Raw genomic sequence first — 16,670 nt, forward strand, 5'->3', positions numbered from 1 at the left:
AAAAAACTCCTAGTGACACATTGCGCTACGTAGAATGACAATCTTCTTCTAGAAACCAGGGCTGCGTTCTCTCTCTTGTTTAGAGGATACCACAGAACTGGGTGGGCAGACTGAATGCTGTGCCATCTCTGGCCACACAGTCAGAGCACGCCAGTGTCAATACCATCTCCAGAGTCCCAACCAACTCCCCAAAAGAATAACAGGCCACATTCATCAGCTACCGTCCTAATAGGCTACTTTCCAAAACTGCTGAAGCAGATAATAGTTCAAGGGTTCAGGATTAGTCCACTGGCCCTTCTCAGAGCTGGGTATTCCTAAACTCATCACCCCGCCTTAGGGAAAATGGCCACTGGCTTGAACTTCCACTAAACCAAACCAAAATTTGCCTGCCAGGGAGACAAAGCTTCATTTTACAGCTTGTAACTAGCAGATGAAAAATCAAACTTCTTCATTAAAGAACTCATATCCTTTAGCATATTAAATACTGCTCCCAGAATACTTTCATGCAGACTTGAAGAACCTGTCTCTCGGCTTTGCAACAATAAATGTCTCATCTCTCCCTTCAAAGTTTGTTTCCTCCTTGCCTTTCTAAGTAAATTATCCTTAAAAAAATTCAATGCTTAATATAGGACTCAGAAAGCAAGATGAGGTTGAGGAGATCAGGTTATACACTCTGGTCTGCTGCCCAAGGATGTAACTGCTATGTTTCTTAATGCAAAAAGTGGAAGAGAATTGTTTTAGGGTTGGAGGGCTGGCAAATCACTAACGGATTTGGGGATAGACTATTCATCCTGGTTACAGGATCCAATGCAAATGCAAAATAACCACAAGCCACACTTCGACAGACAACTTCTCCTATTCATTAGCCTGGGACACTTGGGGCAGCTTTAGCCCTCTTTCCCTTACCTATGTCATCGTCATTACAGTGCCTAGTAGGAATTAAAGCCAGCCAAGGACTTTTTCCAAACACTGTCTTTAAGTCACCTGGACAGCAGAGAAGTGTCCACCAAGCTGTGGATGCAGTCTGTGTGCCTGGTGCACTCTGAAAAAGCCTGGCTGACCCTAGCTCCCTCAGGCCTACTTAAACACACTCAGTTCTCAGATGAAAGCACTGTGTGGCCAAGCAAAGCACACATCTTTACCAGTGAGATGTCCACAGATGGCCACATCATGCCAGCTGCTATGGCTCACAGAGCCAGTGACTGGAGGAAGCTACTGTTTCCAGGCTGCCACTGGGTGGAGCCCAGACTCCAAACCTGAAGCACATAGGCCCCCAGGACCAGGGGCCAGGCTTCCTGCCTCTCCCTGTGCTGGCTGCCCCGGGGCTCCACCAACAATGTGACAGCCTGCACTCCCTGAAGATCCCCATACCTCCTAGAACCTGAAAGAATAAATATAGTTATGGTCTTCTGACCGTCTCTATGACAGAAGTTCTATCTTCTGAAATACTCATTTTATGTTGCTGCTGCTGCTAAGTCGCTTCAATCGTGTCTGACTCTGTGCGACCCCATAGACAGCAGCCCACCAGGCTCTTCCATCCATGGGATTTTCCAGGCAAGAGTAGCTGGAGTGGGCTGCCGTTGCCTTCTCCAATGCATGAAAGTGAAAAGTGAAAGTGAAGTCACTCAGTCGTGTCCGACTCTTCGTGACCCCCATGAACTGCAGCCTACCAGGCTCCTCCGTCCATGGGATTTTCCAGGCAAGAGTACTGGAGTCGGTTGCCATTGCCTTCTCCTTGAACAATATATTTTTAAGCTTGGCATATAATTTCAAATATATGACACACATTCCTATATAATCCTTCACTTAACAAATGGAGAAGACTCCTTTTATGCTTACAATTAATTACAAAAATGGACCCTGTGAGGGCACAATGAAATCCTCAATGAACTCAAAAGTATCAATATTACCACGTTCTCTGAACACAATGCAATAAAATTAGCAGTGTACTAAGGTGCTTCAGTCATGTCTGACTCTGTGCAATCCTATGGACCATAGCCTGCCAGGCTCCTCTTTCCATAGGATTCTCCCAGCAAGAATACTGGAATGGGTTTCCATGCCCTCCTCCAGAAGATCCTCCTGACCCAGGGATCTAACCTCAGTCTCCTGTGTCCCCTGCATTGGCAAGCGGCTTCTTTACCACTAGTGCTATCTAGGAAGCCCTAAAATTAGCAATAATGAAAAGCTATTTCTTGCACACACAAAAAAAGGCTCTAGGAGTTCTCTGGTAGTGGTTAAGATTCTGGGCTTTTACTACCATGGACCAGGTTCAGTCCCTGGTAGGGGAACTGAGATCCCACATGGCCTGGCCAAAAAAAAAAAAAAAGACTCCCATTTTTGGAAACTACTAAATAACCCCTGGGTGAAAGAAGAAATCATAAGGGAACTTTAGAAATATTTAGAACTTAATAAAAACACTACATGCAAAATTTCTGGGACACAGCAAAATCAGTTATTAAAAGAAAATATACAGCTTTAAGTACATTCATCAGGAGAGAAGAAAGGTTGAAAAATAAATCATCTAAGCATTCAAATAAAAAAGATGGAGAAAGAGCAGAGGAACAAACCCATGACTCCATGACTCATGAAGGAAATATTGTAAGGAAGGAAATAAATGCCAAAGATAGTTTTTAAAGTAGTGATGCTGCTGCTGCTGCTAAGTCACTTCAGTCGTGTTCGACTCTGTGTGACCCCATAGATGGCAGCCCACCAGGCTCCCCTGTCCCTGGGATTCTCCAGGCAAGAACACTGGAGTGGGTTGCCATTTCCTTCTCCAATGCATGAAAGTGAAAAGTGAAAGTGAAGTCGCTCAATCGTGTCCTACCCTCAGTGACCCCATGGACTGCAGCCTTCCAGGCTCCTCTGTCCATGGGATTTTCCAGGTAAGAGTACTGGAGTGGGCTGCCATTGCCTTTTCCGAAAGTAATGATAAAGAATAGCAGAATTAAAAACTGGTTCTTTGAAAATATTGATAGGCTTCTGCCAAGACTGCTTTAAAAGAATGCAAAATACAGAAAAAAGGGAAACTAGACACAAAAAGGCTAAGTATGGTATGTAAAACCTAGATGAAAGGCTTAAATTTCTGGAAAAACTAAAATGTGCTCAAATTGATGCAAAAAGAAATTGAAAACTTGTAACAAGTTTTAAGAAAGATTGAAATGATAAAGACACTCTATCTCACTGTAACAAAAGCTTCAAGCACAGACCCAGATGGTTTTACAGATACAGTTTATCAAACTCTCAAGGAACTGTTAATTCCCAAATATACAAATTGTTCCAGAAAATAGGAAAAAAGCAAAAGCTGTTCAGCTCATTTTTTGAGGCTAGTATAGTCTTCATTCTAAAACCAGATAAAGAAGATACAACACAATAAAGTTACAGACCTATTTCATTAATGAATATAGATGTAAAAATTGTAGTAAAATATTAGCTACCTGAGTTCAACAGTGTATGTTTTTTAAAAAAGTCATAACTAGGGCTTATCCAGGCAGCTTCCCTGGTGGCTCAGATAGTAAAGAATCCGCCTGCAATGCAGGAGACCTGGGTTTGATTCCTGGGTCAGAAAGATCCCCTGGAGAAGGGAATGGCTACCCACTCCAGTATTCTTGCCTGGAGAATAGAATGGGAAAGACTAGAAATCTCTTCAAGAACAAGAGAACATTTCGTGCAAAGCTGGGCATAATAAAGACATTTCATGCTTTTTGCTGGGAAGATTTTATGATGTGTCAACTATGTATTGATGTCAAATTACTCCCAAACTTAAAACAATAGACATTATCTAAGTTTCAGTGGGCAAGAATTCTGGGAGTGGCTTAGCTGTGTTATGGCCTTGAATTTCTCATGAGGCTGCAGTCAGGATGTGGAAGGCGGCTGCAGTTATCTGAAGGCTTGACTCCACTTCCAAGAAGGCCCGCTCACATAGCTGTTAGCAGGAGGCCTCAGTTCCTCCATAGGGCTGCTGCCTGATCTACCAGATACCATCCCACAGAGAAAGCAGTCTGTGTGAGAGCAGGAAGCCTAAGTGCCTTTTATGACCTAGTCTTGGAAGTGACATGCTCATTCTGTGCAGTACAAGTGACTCACTAAGTCCAGCCCACCCTCAAGGGCAAGGGAACTAGGCTCCAACTTCTGATGGGGGCACTATCATAGAGTTTATGATCATTTCTTAAAACCTCCACAGCTAATATATTATTTTGCCCCAAATCTATTACTACAGTGTATTCCCAACAAGACTTCCATTCGTTTCTGTTTGTTTTTGACTGTGTGGTGCAACTTGTGTGATCTTAGTTCCCTGACCAGGGATCAAACCTGGGCCCCATGAATGAAAGCGTAGAGTCTTAACCAATGGACTGCCAGGGAATTATCACAGATGGATCTTAAAAACATAATACTGGTTGAGAAAAAAAGTTTAAAAAAATAACACTACCATTTACTTTAATCAAAAATATACCCAAAATACCGATTTTATATGGAATCATACCAAGAGATACACATAAAACTCAATAACATAGTTAACCGTGGGAATGAAAGAATGATAGTCGGGTGCAGGAATAAAAGAATAAGTAAAACAAGAGACTGCATAGAACAACTATGATGATGTGTCACAAACTGTAGAATGTGATCAGAGCTCAGACACTTTGAGAGGTAAATAAGTACCTCTCTTTTTGCATGGAGGCTCAGATTCTCAGAGGGCTAAAACTAGTACATATGTGGACAATGTGAAATCTCTTCATGTCTATCCTAGGCGTAGGAAGTCTGGATATGGCAAAAGTCAGACAAGTCCATTTTGTGGATGCAGGGGCTTCCCTAGTGGCTCAGACAGGAAAGAGTCTGCTTACAATGTGGGAGACCCAGGCTTGATCCCTGGGTCAGGAAGATACCCTGGAAAATGGAATGGCAGGGCAGTGGGGCTGATCTCAAAAATATATCTATAATTTTGGGGGTCAGTTTCTGTCTTGGCAATAGGTTGTCTTCATCAGCATTATCTACTATGAGACAGTAGAGCCCGGATGCCAGTCATTGCCTCATCTGTGATTTCCTATGGAAGTTTGTCTTGGTGAAATCTCCCCAAGAAACAGGAATTATAGTAGGCAGGATCTACTGCAGAAAACCCCTGAGTCCTTTGGCTGTGGTTTCTTAATGGATCTGAGGTAGGCATGATAGACTTTAGATGGGCTGAGCCATAAGACATTTCAGCTCTTCCCATTCTTTTGCAACAAGCTTCACATCCCCTCCTGCTCCTTGCTCAACCAATCAGTGAAAGCTGTAACTATGTGCCTGGTTTCTGCCTATACTGGTCATGAGTTTTTCTCCTCCTGCCCTGTGTATGGATGCTCATCTCTGAAACTATTGTCTGAGGAAGTGTTGTGAACCACCTCTGCTCTCCCCAACTCTTAATACAGGCACCTCTAATTTTAATTGTGCTTTGCTTTATTGTGCTTTACAGATATCATGAGTCTTTTTCTTTTTTCAATTCTTTTCCACTATAGTTTGTTGTGCCTAGTCATTCAGTCGTGTCTGACTCTTTGCGACCCCATGGACTGGGGCCCACCAGGTTCTTCTGTCCATGGGGACTCTCCAGGGAAGAATACTGGAGTGGGTTGACATGCCCTCCTCCAGGGTGTCTTCCCAACCCAGGGATGGAATCCAGGTCTCATGCATTGCAGGCAGATTCTTTACTGTCTGAACCACCAGGGAAGCCCCAAAATACTGAAGTGGGTAGCTTATCCCTTCTCCAGGGGATCTTCTCAACCAAGGAATTGAACCAGCATCTCCTGCTTTGCAGGTGGATTCTTTACCAGCCAACTTACCAGGGAAGTGTTGCAAACCACTTCTGACTTCCCCTAACTCTTAGTACAGGCATCCCTCATTTTAATTGTGCTTTACAGATATTGTGAGTTTTTTCTTTATTCATTTCCATTATAGTTTATTACAAAATATTGAATATAGTTCCTTGTGCTATATAGTAGGTCGTTGTTGTTTATCCATTTTATGTGTGGTAATGTGCATCTGTTAATCCCATACTCCCAAATAACCCCTCCTACTTTGGTAGCTATTAAGTTTGTTTTCTGTGTCTATGAGTCTCCTTCTGTATCATGGGTTTTGTTTTTTCTTTTTAACAAATTGAAGGTTTGTGGGCAACTCAGCATTCAGCAAGTCTGTTGGCACCATTTTTGCAATAGCATTTGCTCACTGCCTATCTCTGTGTCACATTACAGTAATTTTTGCAATATTTCAAACTTTTTCATTATTATTGTATTTGTTATGATGATCTATGATCAGTGATCTTTGATGTTACCAATAATCTGTGACTCTAGGATGGCAAGCTTAAATGACAAATGTATGTTCAAACTGCCCTACTTTCTGTCCCTCTCCCTCTCCTCAGGCCTCTCTTTCCCTGAGACATAATAATATTGAAATTATGCCACTTGATAAACTTACAATTGCCTCAAAATGTTCAAGTGACAGGAAGAGTCTCTCACTTCAAATAAAAATCTAGAAATGATTACACTTAGTGAGGAAGGCACATCAGGAGTTGAGGCAGGCTGAAATCCAGATCTCTTGTAACCAGTTACTGAAGTTGTGAATGCAAAGGGACAGTTCTTGAAAGAAATCAAAAGTGATGCTCCAGTGAACACATAAATGATAAGAAAGAGAAACAGCCTGACTGCTGATATGGAGAAGGTTTTAGTGGTTTGGATAGAGGATCAAACCACCCACAACATTCCCTTAAGCCAAAGCTTAAACCAGAGCAAGGCCATAACTCTCTTCAGTCCTGTTAAGCCTGAGAGAGGTGAAGGAAGCTGCAGAAGAAAAGTCCAAATCTAGCAGAGGTTGGATCATGAGTGTTAACAAACACTGTCTCCAGAACATAAAAGCGCAAGTTGAAGTAACAAGTGCTAATGTAGAAGTGGCAGCAACTTATCCAGATCTAGTTAAAATAACTAATAAAGGTGGCTACACCAAACAACAGATTTCCACTGTAGATGCAACAGCTTTATATCAAAAGAAGATGCCACCTAGTACTTTCATAGTTAGAGAATTCAATGACTGACTTGAAAGTTTCTAAGGACAAGCTGGCTGTCTTTTAGGGGCTAATGCAACTGGTAACTTTAAGAAAGAAGACAATGCTCATTGAGCACTCTGAAAAATCCCAGGGCTCTTAGGAATTAGGGTAAATCTATTCTAACTGTCCTCTGTAAGGGGGCTTCCCTGGTGCCTCAGACAGTAAAGAATCTGCCTACAGTGCAAGAGACCTGGGTTCAACGCATAGGTTGAGAAGATCCCCTGGAGAAGGTAATGACAACCCACTCCAGTATTCTTGACTGGAGAATCCCATGGACAGAGGATCCTGGCAGGCTAGTCCATCAGATTGCAAAGAGTCAGACACAACTGAGAGACTAGTAACACTTTCACTTTTTCACCATACTGTATCCCAAAAGTTAACAGATCTAGTCTGTATTTGGGGTGCTGATCCTTAACAGGCTGGACGAGTCCATTCTATGGATGACATATTTCAAGTCTCTGAGGGCAACTAACCCAGTCTTCCTTGATGGGGAGCTCAGAAACAAAAAGTCTGTCAAATCCATTCATTGTAAAGGTAGCTCAGACGCTCAGAAGGCAGACAAGAACAAATTGTGGGCAGTGGGCTCAGACGATCTGTCCTTTACTTATTGCGTCCTCTGCATGGATCAAGGGTTCAGCAACTCTGAGTGACAGCAGAAATCATTCTGTTGGATTGGGATTTACTCCTTTTGAAGACTGAAGCATTCTCTTTTGTAGAAGGCACCTCAGGTGGTTTGTTGGTGGGGAATTCAAGAAACTGGCTTCAGGAAGCTGTCAGGTAAGGATAAGGGCTGAGGTTATAAATGAGAAGAAACGATGCCAGGGGGAAGAGTCGCATAACAGGTGGCTAGATGTTGGGCACAGAGGAGGAAATGAAGGGATCGGGGTCAGGGTCTAAGAAACGAAGGAATGTCTGATGTTAAGGACTGTGAATGGTGATGACGTCAGGGTCAGTGGGGAGATAAAAAACATCGGGCCCTCGAGGGGGTATGAGCTCGGAGGACTAGAAGGTGAAAGGGTATCAGAGGACAGTAATTATGTCCTCAAGGAACCTAGAGAAAGACGTCAGAATCAATGAGGGAAATGACATCAAGGGTGGTAAGGGTGATGTCAGAGACGGAAACGGGTGTGAGAGCATAAGGGATGAAGATGGCTGGGCAGATGCTGATGTTGCTGCTGCTGCTAAGTCGCTTCAGTCGTGTCCGACTCTGTGCGACCTCATAAAAGGCAGCCCACCAGGCTTCCCCGTCCCTGGGATTCTCCAGGCAAGAACGCTGGAGTGGGTTGCCATTTCCTTCTCCAATGCATGAAAGTGAAAGTGAAGTCGCTCAGTCGTGTCCGACTCTGTGCGACCCCATATACAGCAGCCCACCGGGCTTCTCCGTCCATGGGATTTTCCAGGCAAGAGTACTGGAGTGGGGTGCCATTGCCTTCTCCGAGATGCTGATGTTAGGTTGCATCAACATTACAAACCTCCAGTCCTTTTCCGGAATCGTGCTCAGCTCCTCGCTCCCTTCAAGCTGTTATCCCTTCCTCCCGCTCCGCCTCACTGACCTTAGCCAATGAGCGCGCACGGCGGCACGCGTGGCGGAAGTTCTGTGACGTGTCCACTCTGTGCCCTTTATTAGCGTGTTGCCGCGCGGCAACCTCCCCAGTCTCGGCTCGTTTGTGGTGGCTCTCTTCTGAGTTATTGTTAGTTTGCAGGTAAGTAGCATATATTTTGCGGAGCGGCTGTTACTCGTCTCACTGACGTTTGATGCGCCGGTTGAGAGCGAGATGCGCGAGTGAGAAGTAACGGCCTCTGACATATAGGCTTGGGCTTCACTGGATCGGGTGGGTTCCGTGCTTGGAGGTGACACTTTTTGGTTGGTGTGAGGCTGGCGCGCTATATTTGAGTGCAGGAAACGCCGGGAAGGGCTGGCGGCGTGGGTGGCAGCCGTGATCATGCGACGGCGGAGGCGGATGGGGGGAGGGGGCTCTTTTTGCATGTGACCGCCGCCATCTTGTTCAAGGTTGTTCTGGGCATGCGCAGGTGTACAAAATGACGGGCGTTGGGTAGGGGATATTGTGTGGGCACCGACTCCAGAGGTTTCTGTCTTTTTCGTCTTTGTCTGTGCTTGGTTACCCCGGCTTGTTGTTGTTGTTGTTGTTTTGCTTGTTTTGTCTCCTCTCTGTTCTCTCTTCCTTCATCCTTTCTCACTTCTCCAGCCTCTTCTTTATCCCATCTCCACAGTTTCTCCTATTCTCCATATCCTCAACACAGGACTTGAATTTACTGCCATGTCTTCTGAAGAAGGGAAGCTCTTCGTGGGAGGGCTCAACTTCAACACTGATGAGCGGGCTCTGGAAGACCACTTCAGCAGCTTTGGACCTATTTCTGAGGGTGAGAAATGGGCCAGGTGCGTGATGGGGGGATTGTGGAAGAAAGTCTGGGTCCCATGCATTTCAGGAAACAGGAGAGAAAGGTTAGAACCCCAGGCCTTACCCTTTTCCTGCCTTTGTTCCTAGGCCTAAGACTGAGAACCCAATAAGTTTCCATTGAGTTTTAGTGGAAGGAGGGTCCATTCTTAACACCGTTTACTACTTGTCCTCTTAGCTCTTTCCCCTGTCTTTCCCAGTGGTGGTCGTCAAGGACCGGGAGACTCAGCGATCCCGGGGTTTTGGCTTCATCACCTTCACCAATCCGGAGCATGCCTCAAATGCCATGAGAGCCATGAATGGAGAGGTGAGATCTCCTACCTGCATAGGGGCCCTGCGTCCATCTGTCACTTGGACCATTCTGTTTTTCCCTCTGTGTCTGCTTGGGGCAGCGCGGCCACCAAGCCCCGCAGTGCCCACTCACAGGAGCGTGACTGCCTTCTGTTCTAGGGGGTGGAGGGCAGCGGCAGACAGAGCCGGGCTGCCTGGGAGGCGACGACTGGTCCTGCATGAGGCCGAGAAGCCACCTGTGGATGGTTGACCTGCTCTGGGCTTAGGTAGTAGAGTCTGCAGACCTGCGGGCCTGGCCCGGAGAGGACCTCGTGAGTCTTCTGGGATGGACTCTGAAGCCTCAGACCAAGAGAGGTGTCTGTCTAGCCCTAATAGTCGGGCAGCTTAGAGGAGTGGGGAGGAGAATTCAACCTGAGTTCGGTCAAGATGTAAGTAGTAGCAGGGGAAACATGGTGGATTCAGGTAATTTTGTGGGATTCTGTAGCTCCAGATAAAACCATTTCGGTCAAAGGAGCTTGTTCTGGAATATGGCACCCAGAACCTGGTGCCCAGCAGGAATTTCTGGGCTCTTTTGCCCACTTGCCCAGCCCACTCCTACCTCACCCCTGCCCTGTTTGACCACCAACCCATCCACCCTTGTGTCTCCCCACACCTAGTCTCTGGATGGTCGTCAGATCCGTGTAGACCACGCTGGCAAGTCAGCCCGGGGATCACGAGGGGGTGCCTTTGGGGGCTATGAACGTGGTCGTGGCTACCCTAGAGGTAAGTTAATTGGTAAGTTTGATCATGGGGTATGGAGGAGAGTTGCCTATTAGCAGTCTAGGTCTAGACAATTGCCATTCAAAATATTTCTTCTCTATTGTAGGTGGTGGGGACCAGGGCTATGGAAGTGGCAGGTATGACAATCGACCTGGAGCATATGGATTCGGATACGGATATGGATATGGAAGGTCCAGAGACTATGGTGGCAGGTGGGTAACCAAGGGGTTAGGGTATGCTGGTGCTTCTTCCCTCTCACTAAGAATTCATCTTGGATTTATCTGGTGGTCCAGTGGCTAAGACTGTACTCCCAATGCAGGGGGCCTGGGATCAATCCCTGGTCAGGGCACTAGACCCTACATGCCACAACTAAAAAAGATGCCACGTGCCACCTCAAAGGTTGAAAATGCCGTGTGTAGCAACTAAGACCCAGTGCAGGGAAATGAATGAATAAACTTTTAAAAAAATTTTTTAAAAACTCAGTTTCTTGCTCAAAAATTTAAAAAGCTTAGTTGCCTGAGTATTCATACATACCTTGCTGTGGTGCTAATAGTGTTTGCAAATTGTAATGAAGTTATAAAGCAAGTATGAAGCAATATTTTGGGTTAAGTATAACATTGGTAAATAATTTGTTAGGTCATGTAATTGGAATGTGCAGTAGATGGTGACATATGTTCATTGTACTGTCTTGATTATGGTGGTAATATTTAATATGCTATATTATATACCATATGATTGAGTTTTACTTGATATTCATGTTTAACTTATCATGGTGTTTAGTAATACTGCAGAATATATAATACATTGCTGTGATACTACTACGTATGTTTTTTTCCCAGAAGCCAGGGTGGTTATGACCGCTACTCAGGGGGAAATTACAGGGACAATTATGACAACTGAGATGAGGTGTGTGCACCTAATGTAAGTGAGACTTCTGTGTTGCCATTTAAGAGACCTCTGTCCACCAGTCTTATCCTGTCGCTCTCACCTTTCCCCCTGTATGTGCATACCTCAACAGGCCCACCTGACAACCATTCCTAGGCCTCTCTTGCTTTCAGGTGCCTGTTAAGGCTAGTCTGCTTTGATGGAAGTGGGGGTTGGGGGGCCACCTGTCTTGTCTATAATCATCTCCTGTTGAGCATGTAAGAGATGGAGGGGTTTCCAGCCTTTCAGCATCCTCGTCAACCCTGGGAATTAAGCATGTTCGCATATTCCCCGGAGAAGGCAATGGCAACCCACTCCAGTACTCTTGCCTGAAAAATCCCATGGACGGAGGAGCCTGGTAGGCTGCAGTCCATGGGGTCGCACAGAGTCGGACACAACTGAAGTGACTTAGCAGTAGCAGTGTATTCCCAACATCACAATTCTCCCCCTTCTTACTGTTCTCAGAAACACAAGGAATAATCTGATCCAGGACCAGGACCACCTCTCCAAATGACTGTATTTATAAAGACTTTTGGAGCTGCACTGAAACATCTGTAATAGTTAAACCAACCTGGTTTTCTTTTCTTTTTTTTTGAATTGAGTTCCCAAGGTACTTTATTAAAGATCTTTCAGAAAGCTCCATGTTTGTTTTGTTTGTTTTAAAATTCTTCTCCCATTTAAAGACAAAGTCTGAAGATATTTGTAGAGTCTGAGTATTTCTTCCTTTTTTACCAGTTTTTTTTTTTTTTTAGTTCCAGCTCTTAAGGTTTTCTGCCAAGAAATGTTTGGCCAGATTCTTTTACTAATATGTATCTAGAAACATTTTAAAAACCTGTACACAATGTTGAATCCTGATTAGGAAGCAGTTTCCAACTGTAAGAATTAAAGAGCATGATAACTTATAGGTGTTTTTTACTCAAGATTTCTGCCTTGATTATATAGAACTTTCTAAGATATACTTGTGTATGTCATTTTTTTTAAACTGGAAGAAAAAAATTCTGTTGTTTCATGTAGTGTTTAGGATGTCCTTCACTGAGTTGATTAAAAAGATGAAATCTGAAAACAAATTGATATTGAAGTGCTTTTTTCTTGCTCAAATTAAGGTATAGAGGCTTACTACAAATTAAAAATAGGGGAAGGCCAAGAGGGAGATTTTGAGAAAAGGATACAGTTAGGTGGGCAGGGACTGCCAGAAGGGTAGAGAACTTGGGTTCAAAGTTTGGTTGGGTTTGGAATTGCTTTGGGTATACATACATCAGGCCTGTGGGAAGGGTGGGGAATCTCAGCAAAATTCCCTTGTGGCTGGAATTGGGTTTCCTGACGTGGTCTCTTGGTCCCATTGTGATGATCTCAGTGTCAGCTTTGGGAAGGCTGCTGGAGTTTTGATCTTCCTGTCTCCTCCGAGCATCTTAGGTGCCTTCCTTAGGAGATTGTACTGAGAATGTAAGCATCTGGGGCGGGGGGGAATGGGAGACTAAATCCTGTCATAAATAGTGGTGCCAACTGCTCCTGAAATAATAGGGGTGGACACAGGTATAATAAACTCATCTTGGTGTGAGATAGGACAAGCCTGATTTGAAAACAGGATTCTAGGAGCACAGCCTCTGGATTCTGATTCCAGGGTTCAAACCCAGGCTGTGCTGCTTTCCACATATTTCAGTGGTGTTGATAAACAGCAATCCAAGCTGACACCACATGGGTCACTGTACTGTGAAAGTTGCAGTACTGATGACCTGTCTCTTCTGCCTCCCAGCTAGCTGGGACAGTGCCTAGGACCATTTCTCTCAGCCATGGATTTGCTTTGCCGGGTGGATGGAGACTTGGGAACTTCTGAGACCTGTGTGGACCAGATAAAGGGGCCTTACAGCCACTCCTTGCCAGTTGAGTACTAGGCATTCTGTGCTGGGCTCCAGGGAGTTAAGGCAGTGGAATCTGGCAGGAGGCCCACTGTTGTTGCCTAGGGTGGGGAACACTTTAGTCTCAGAAAGTACAATGTCTTCCCATTGTGGCCTGAGATAGGGTCTGGTAACCACAAAGTTTCTACAACAAAATGATCCCCTAAGTGACATAAAAATTATAAATAACCTTTCCTGAGGTGCTGTGTAGGAGTGTTGGACTTTCCAGGTGGCCCTGTGTTGGGAAGATCCCCTTGAGGAAATGGCTACCCACTCCAGTATTTCCTGGAGAATCATGGACGGAGGAGTCTGGCGGGCTATAGTCCATAGGGTCGCAAAGAACCAGACACAACTGAGCACACACTTGCAGCAATCCAGTCTTGTCCAGCTCTGGTTTACTTGCTCTAAGGAAAGGGGCCTAGGAGACAGTTTTCTTTGACACTGCATCACTCATCAATACAATTTATAGATGTGAGACTCAAAACCCTTATTAAATGCTTATTAGTCCTCTTCATTTTGACCAGAATCACACTAGTGCGCATGTTTCCCAAGAACCCACTGGGACTTGAACTCACATTTAAAGGTGCTTTGAGAACCTGTGTCCCCAAACCTGTGAAGACCAGACCCTTGGTCTACAAGTATTTGTATTTTCAAGCCCTGGATCTTGCCTACCCTCCCCACAAATTTGACAGAAACATTTTCATAGACATCCCACCCCCTGCCCATTTTGAAGTCCAGAAGAAATCCCAAACCTTTTCCCCTCTAACCCCACATGGAAGTCACTGACCCTGCTTCCTAGCTTAGTTTTATGTGCCTCAAGTTCTATGTCTGCAAAGTGGGAGTAATACTATCGACCTCACTGAGTGGTACTGGAGGTGACATACTTAGAGAAGGGTAGGTCTGTGCTAATAACCCTACACCTTCCCTACATTCTGGTTTTGGGGGTGTAAGAAACTCAAAACACCTTTTTCAGGGACTTCCCTGGTGGTCCAGAGGCTAAGACTCCCGGGGCCTGTGTTCCATCCCTAGTCAGTTTAGTTCATTCCTGTCCAACTCTTTGCAACCCCATGGACTGCAGAACACCAGGCTGCCCTTTCCATTACCAATTCCCAGAGTCTACTCAAACTCATGTCCATTGACTCGGTAATGCCATCCAACCATCTCATCCACTGTCGTCCCCTTCTCCTGCCCTCAATCTTTCCAGCATGAGGATCTTTTCAAATGAGTCAGCTCTTTGCATCATGTAGCTAAAGTAATGGAGTTTCAGCTTCAGCATCAGTCCTTCCAATGAACACCCAGGATTGATCTCCTTTAGGATGGACTGGTTGGATCTCCTTGCAGTCCAAGGGACTCTCAAGAGTCTTCTTCAACACCACAGTTCAAAAGCATCAATTCTTTGGTGCTCAGCTTTCTTTATAGTCCAACTCTCACATCCATGCATGACCACTGGGAAAACCATAGCTTTGACTAGATGGACCTTCGTTGGCAAAGTAATGTCTCTCCTTTTTAATATGCTGTCTAGGTTGGTCATAACTTTCCTTCCAAGGAGTAAGTGTCTTTTAATTTCATGGCTGCAGTCACTATCTGCAGTGATTTTGGAGCCCCCAAAAATAAAAGCCTGCCACTGTTTCCCCAGCTATTAGCCATGAAGTAATGAGACCAGATGCCATGATTTCAGTTTTCTGAATGTTGTGCTTTAAGCCAACTTTTTCCCTCTCCTCTTTCACTTTCATCAAGAGGCTCTTTAGGTCTTCAATTTCTGCCATAGGATGGTGTCATCTGCATATGTGAGGTTATTGGTATTTTTCCTGGCGATCTTGTGCTTGCTTGTGCTTCATCCAGCCCAGAGTTTCTCATGATGTACTCTGCATATAAGTTAAATAAGCAGGGTGACAATATACAGCCTTGACATAGTCCTTTCGTGATTTGGAACCAGTCTGTTCCATGTCCAGTTCTAACTGTTGCTTCCTGACCTGCATACAGATTTCTCAAGATGCAGGTCAGGTGGTCTGATATTCCCATCTCTTTCAGAATTTTCACAGTTTGTTGTGATCCACACAGTCAAAGGCTTTGGCATAGTCAATAAAGCAGAAATAGATATTTTTCTGGAACTCTCTTGCTTTTTCTATGATCCAGCAGATGTTGGCAATTTGATCTCTGTTTCCTCTGTCTTTTCTAAAACCAGCTTGAACATCTGGAAGTTCATGGTTCACATATTGTTGAAGCCTGGCTTGGAAAATTTTGAGCATTACTAGCGTGTGAGACGGAGAAGGCAATGGCACCCCACTCCAGTACTCTTGCCTGGAAAATCCCATGGATGGAGGAGCCTGGTGGGCTGCAGTCCATGGGATCGCTAAGAGTCGGACACGACCGAGTGACTTCACTCTCACTTTCTACTTTCATGCACTGGAGAAGGAAATGGCAACCCACTCCAGTGCTCTTGCCTGGAGAATCCCAGGGATGGGGGAGCCTGGTGGGCTGCCGTCTATGGGGTCGCATGGAGTCAGACACGACTAAAGTGACTTAGCAGCAGCAGCAGCAGTGTGTGAGATGAGGGCAAGTGTGCAGTAGTTTGAACATTCTTTGGCATTGCCTTTCTTTGGGATTGGAATGAAAACTGACCTTTTCCAGTCCTGTGGCCACTGCTGAGTTTTCCAAATTTGCTGGCATACTGAGTGCAGCACTTTCACAGCATCATCTTTCAGGATTTGAAATAGCTCAACTGGAATTCCATCGCCTCCACTAGCTTTGTTTGTAGTGATGCTTCCTAAGGCCCACTTGACTTCACATTCCAGGATGTCTGGCTCTAGATGAGTGATTACACCAATGAAGACCTTTTTTGTAGTTCTGTGTATTCTTGCTACCTCTTCTTAATATCTTCTGCTTCTGTTACATCCATACCATTTCTGCCCTTTATTGAGCCCATCTTTGCATGAAATGTTCCCTTGGTATCTCTAATTTTCTTGAAGAGATCTCTATAGTCTTTCCCATTCTATTGTTTTCCTCTATTTCTTTGCACTGATCACTGAAGAAGTCTTTCTTATCTCTCCTTGCTATTCTTTGGAACTCTGCATTCAAATGGGTATATCTCACATGCTGCAACTAAAGATTCCACATGCTGCAAGTAAGACCTGGGGCAGTCAAATAATTTTTAAAAGGTTTTTAAACTAAGTTGCTGTAAATACTTAAGGTATGTTAGAAAGCATATTGAATAGATAACTGGGCAGTGTTCCTCCCTCCTGCTTTTAGAGACAAAACACGCACAGTTCCTGCATATCTGCATTCCTCTTCTACCTCCTGCACTTCTCCAGGCTAATG

General features: G+C 44.7%; 1 protein-coding gene and 2 long non-coding RNA genes across 8 annotated transcripts in view; 1 reads left to right on the forward strand and 2 right to left on the reverse strand.

Annotated features, from left to right (window-relative positions):
- The window catches only part of LOC129640354 (uncharacterized), a 36,404-nt gene that overhangs the window by 6,344 nt on the left and 13,390 nt on the right, over positions 1–16,670 (reverse strand). The gene's annotated exons all lie outside the window — the stretch shown is intronic.
- LOC129640353 (uncharacterized) lies at positions 7,394–8,676 on the reverse strand. Its single transcript, XR_008708756.1, has 2 exons — positions 8,539–8,676; positions 7,394–7,836 (listed from the first exon to the last, which is right to left on the reverse strand). It is a non-coding gene; the product is annotated as an uncharacterized LOC129640353 (long non-coding RNA).
- Positions 8,633–12,099, forward strand: RBM3 (RNA binding motif protein 3). Of its 6 annotated transcripts, none has more exons than XM_055565632.1 (7): positions 8,633–8,769; positions 9,329–9,448; positions 9,684–9,790; positions 10,431–10,548; positions 10,640–10,745; positions 11,376–11,454; positions 11,923–12,099. In XM_055565632.1, the coding sequence occupies exons 2-6, from the start codon at positions 9,346–9,348 to the stop codon at positions 11,431–11,433; spliced, it is 492 nt and encodes a 163-aa protein (XP_055421607.1). In that variant the 5' UTR covers positions 8,633–8,769; positions 9,329–9,345; the 3' UTR covers positions 11,434–11,454; positions 11,923–12,099. The 6 variants fall into 6 exon arrangements, with proteins under 6 accessions (XP_055421607.1, XP_055421608.1, XP_055421605.1 ...); XM_055565633.1 differs by having other exon boundaries at positions 11,376–11,439; XM_055565630.1 differs by having other exon boundaries at positions 8,635–8,769; positions 11,373–11,454.

This window comes from Bubalus kerabau, chromosome X (genome assembly GCF_029407905.1).
Source record: "Bubalus kerabau isolate K-KA32 ecotype Philippines breed swamp buffalo chromosome X, PCC_UOA_SB_1v2, whole genome shotgun sequence".
NCBI classification, from domain to species: Eukaryota; Metazoa; Chordata; class Mammalia; order Artiodactyla; family Bovidae; genus Bubalus; species Bubalus kerabau.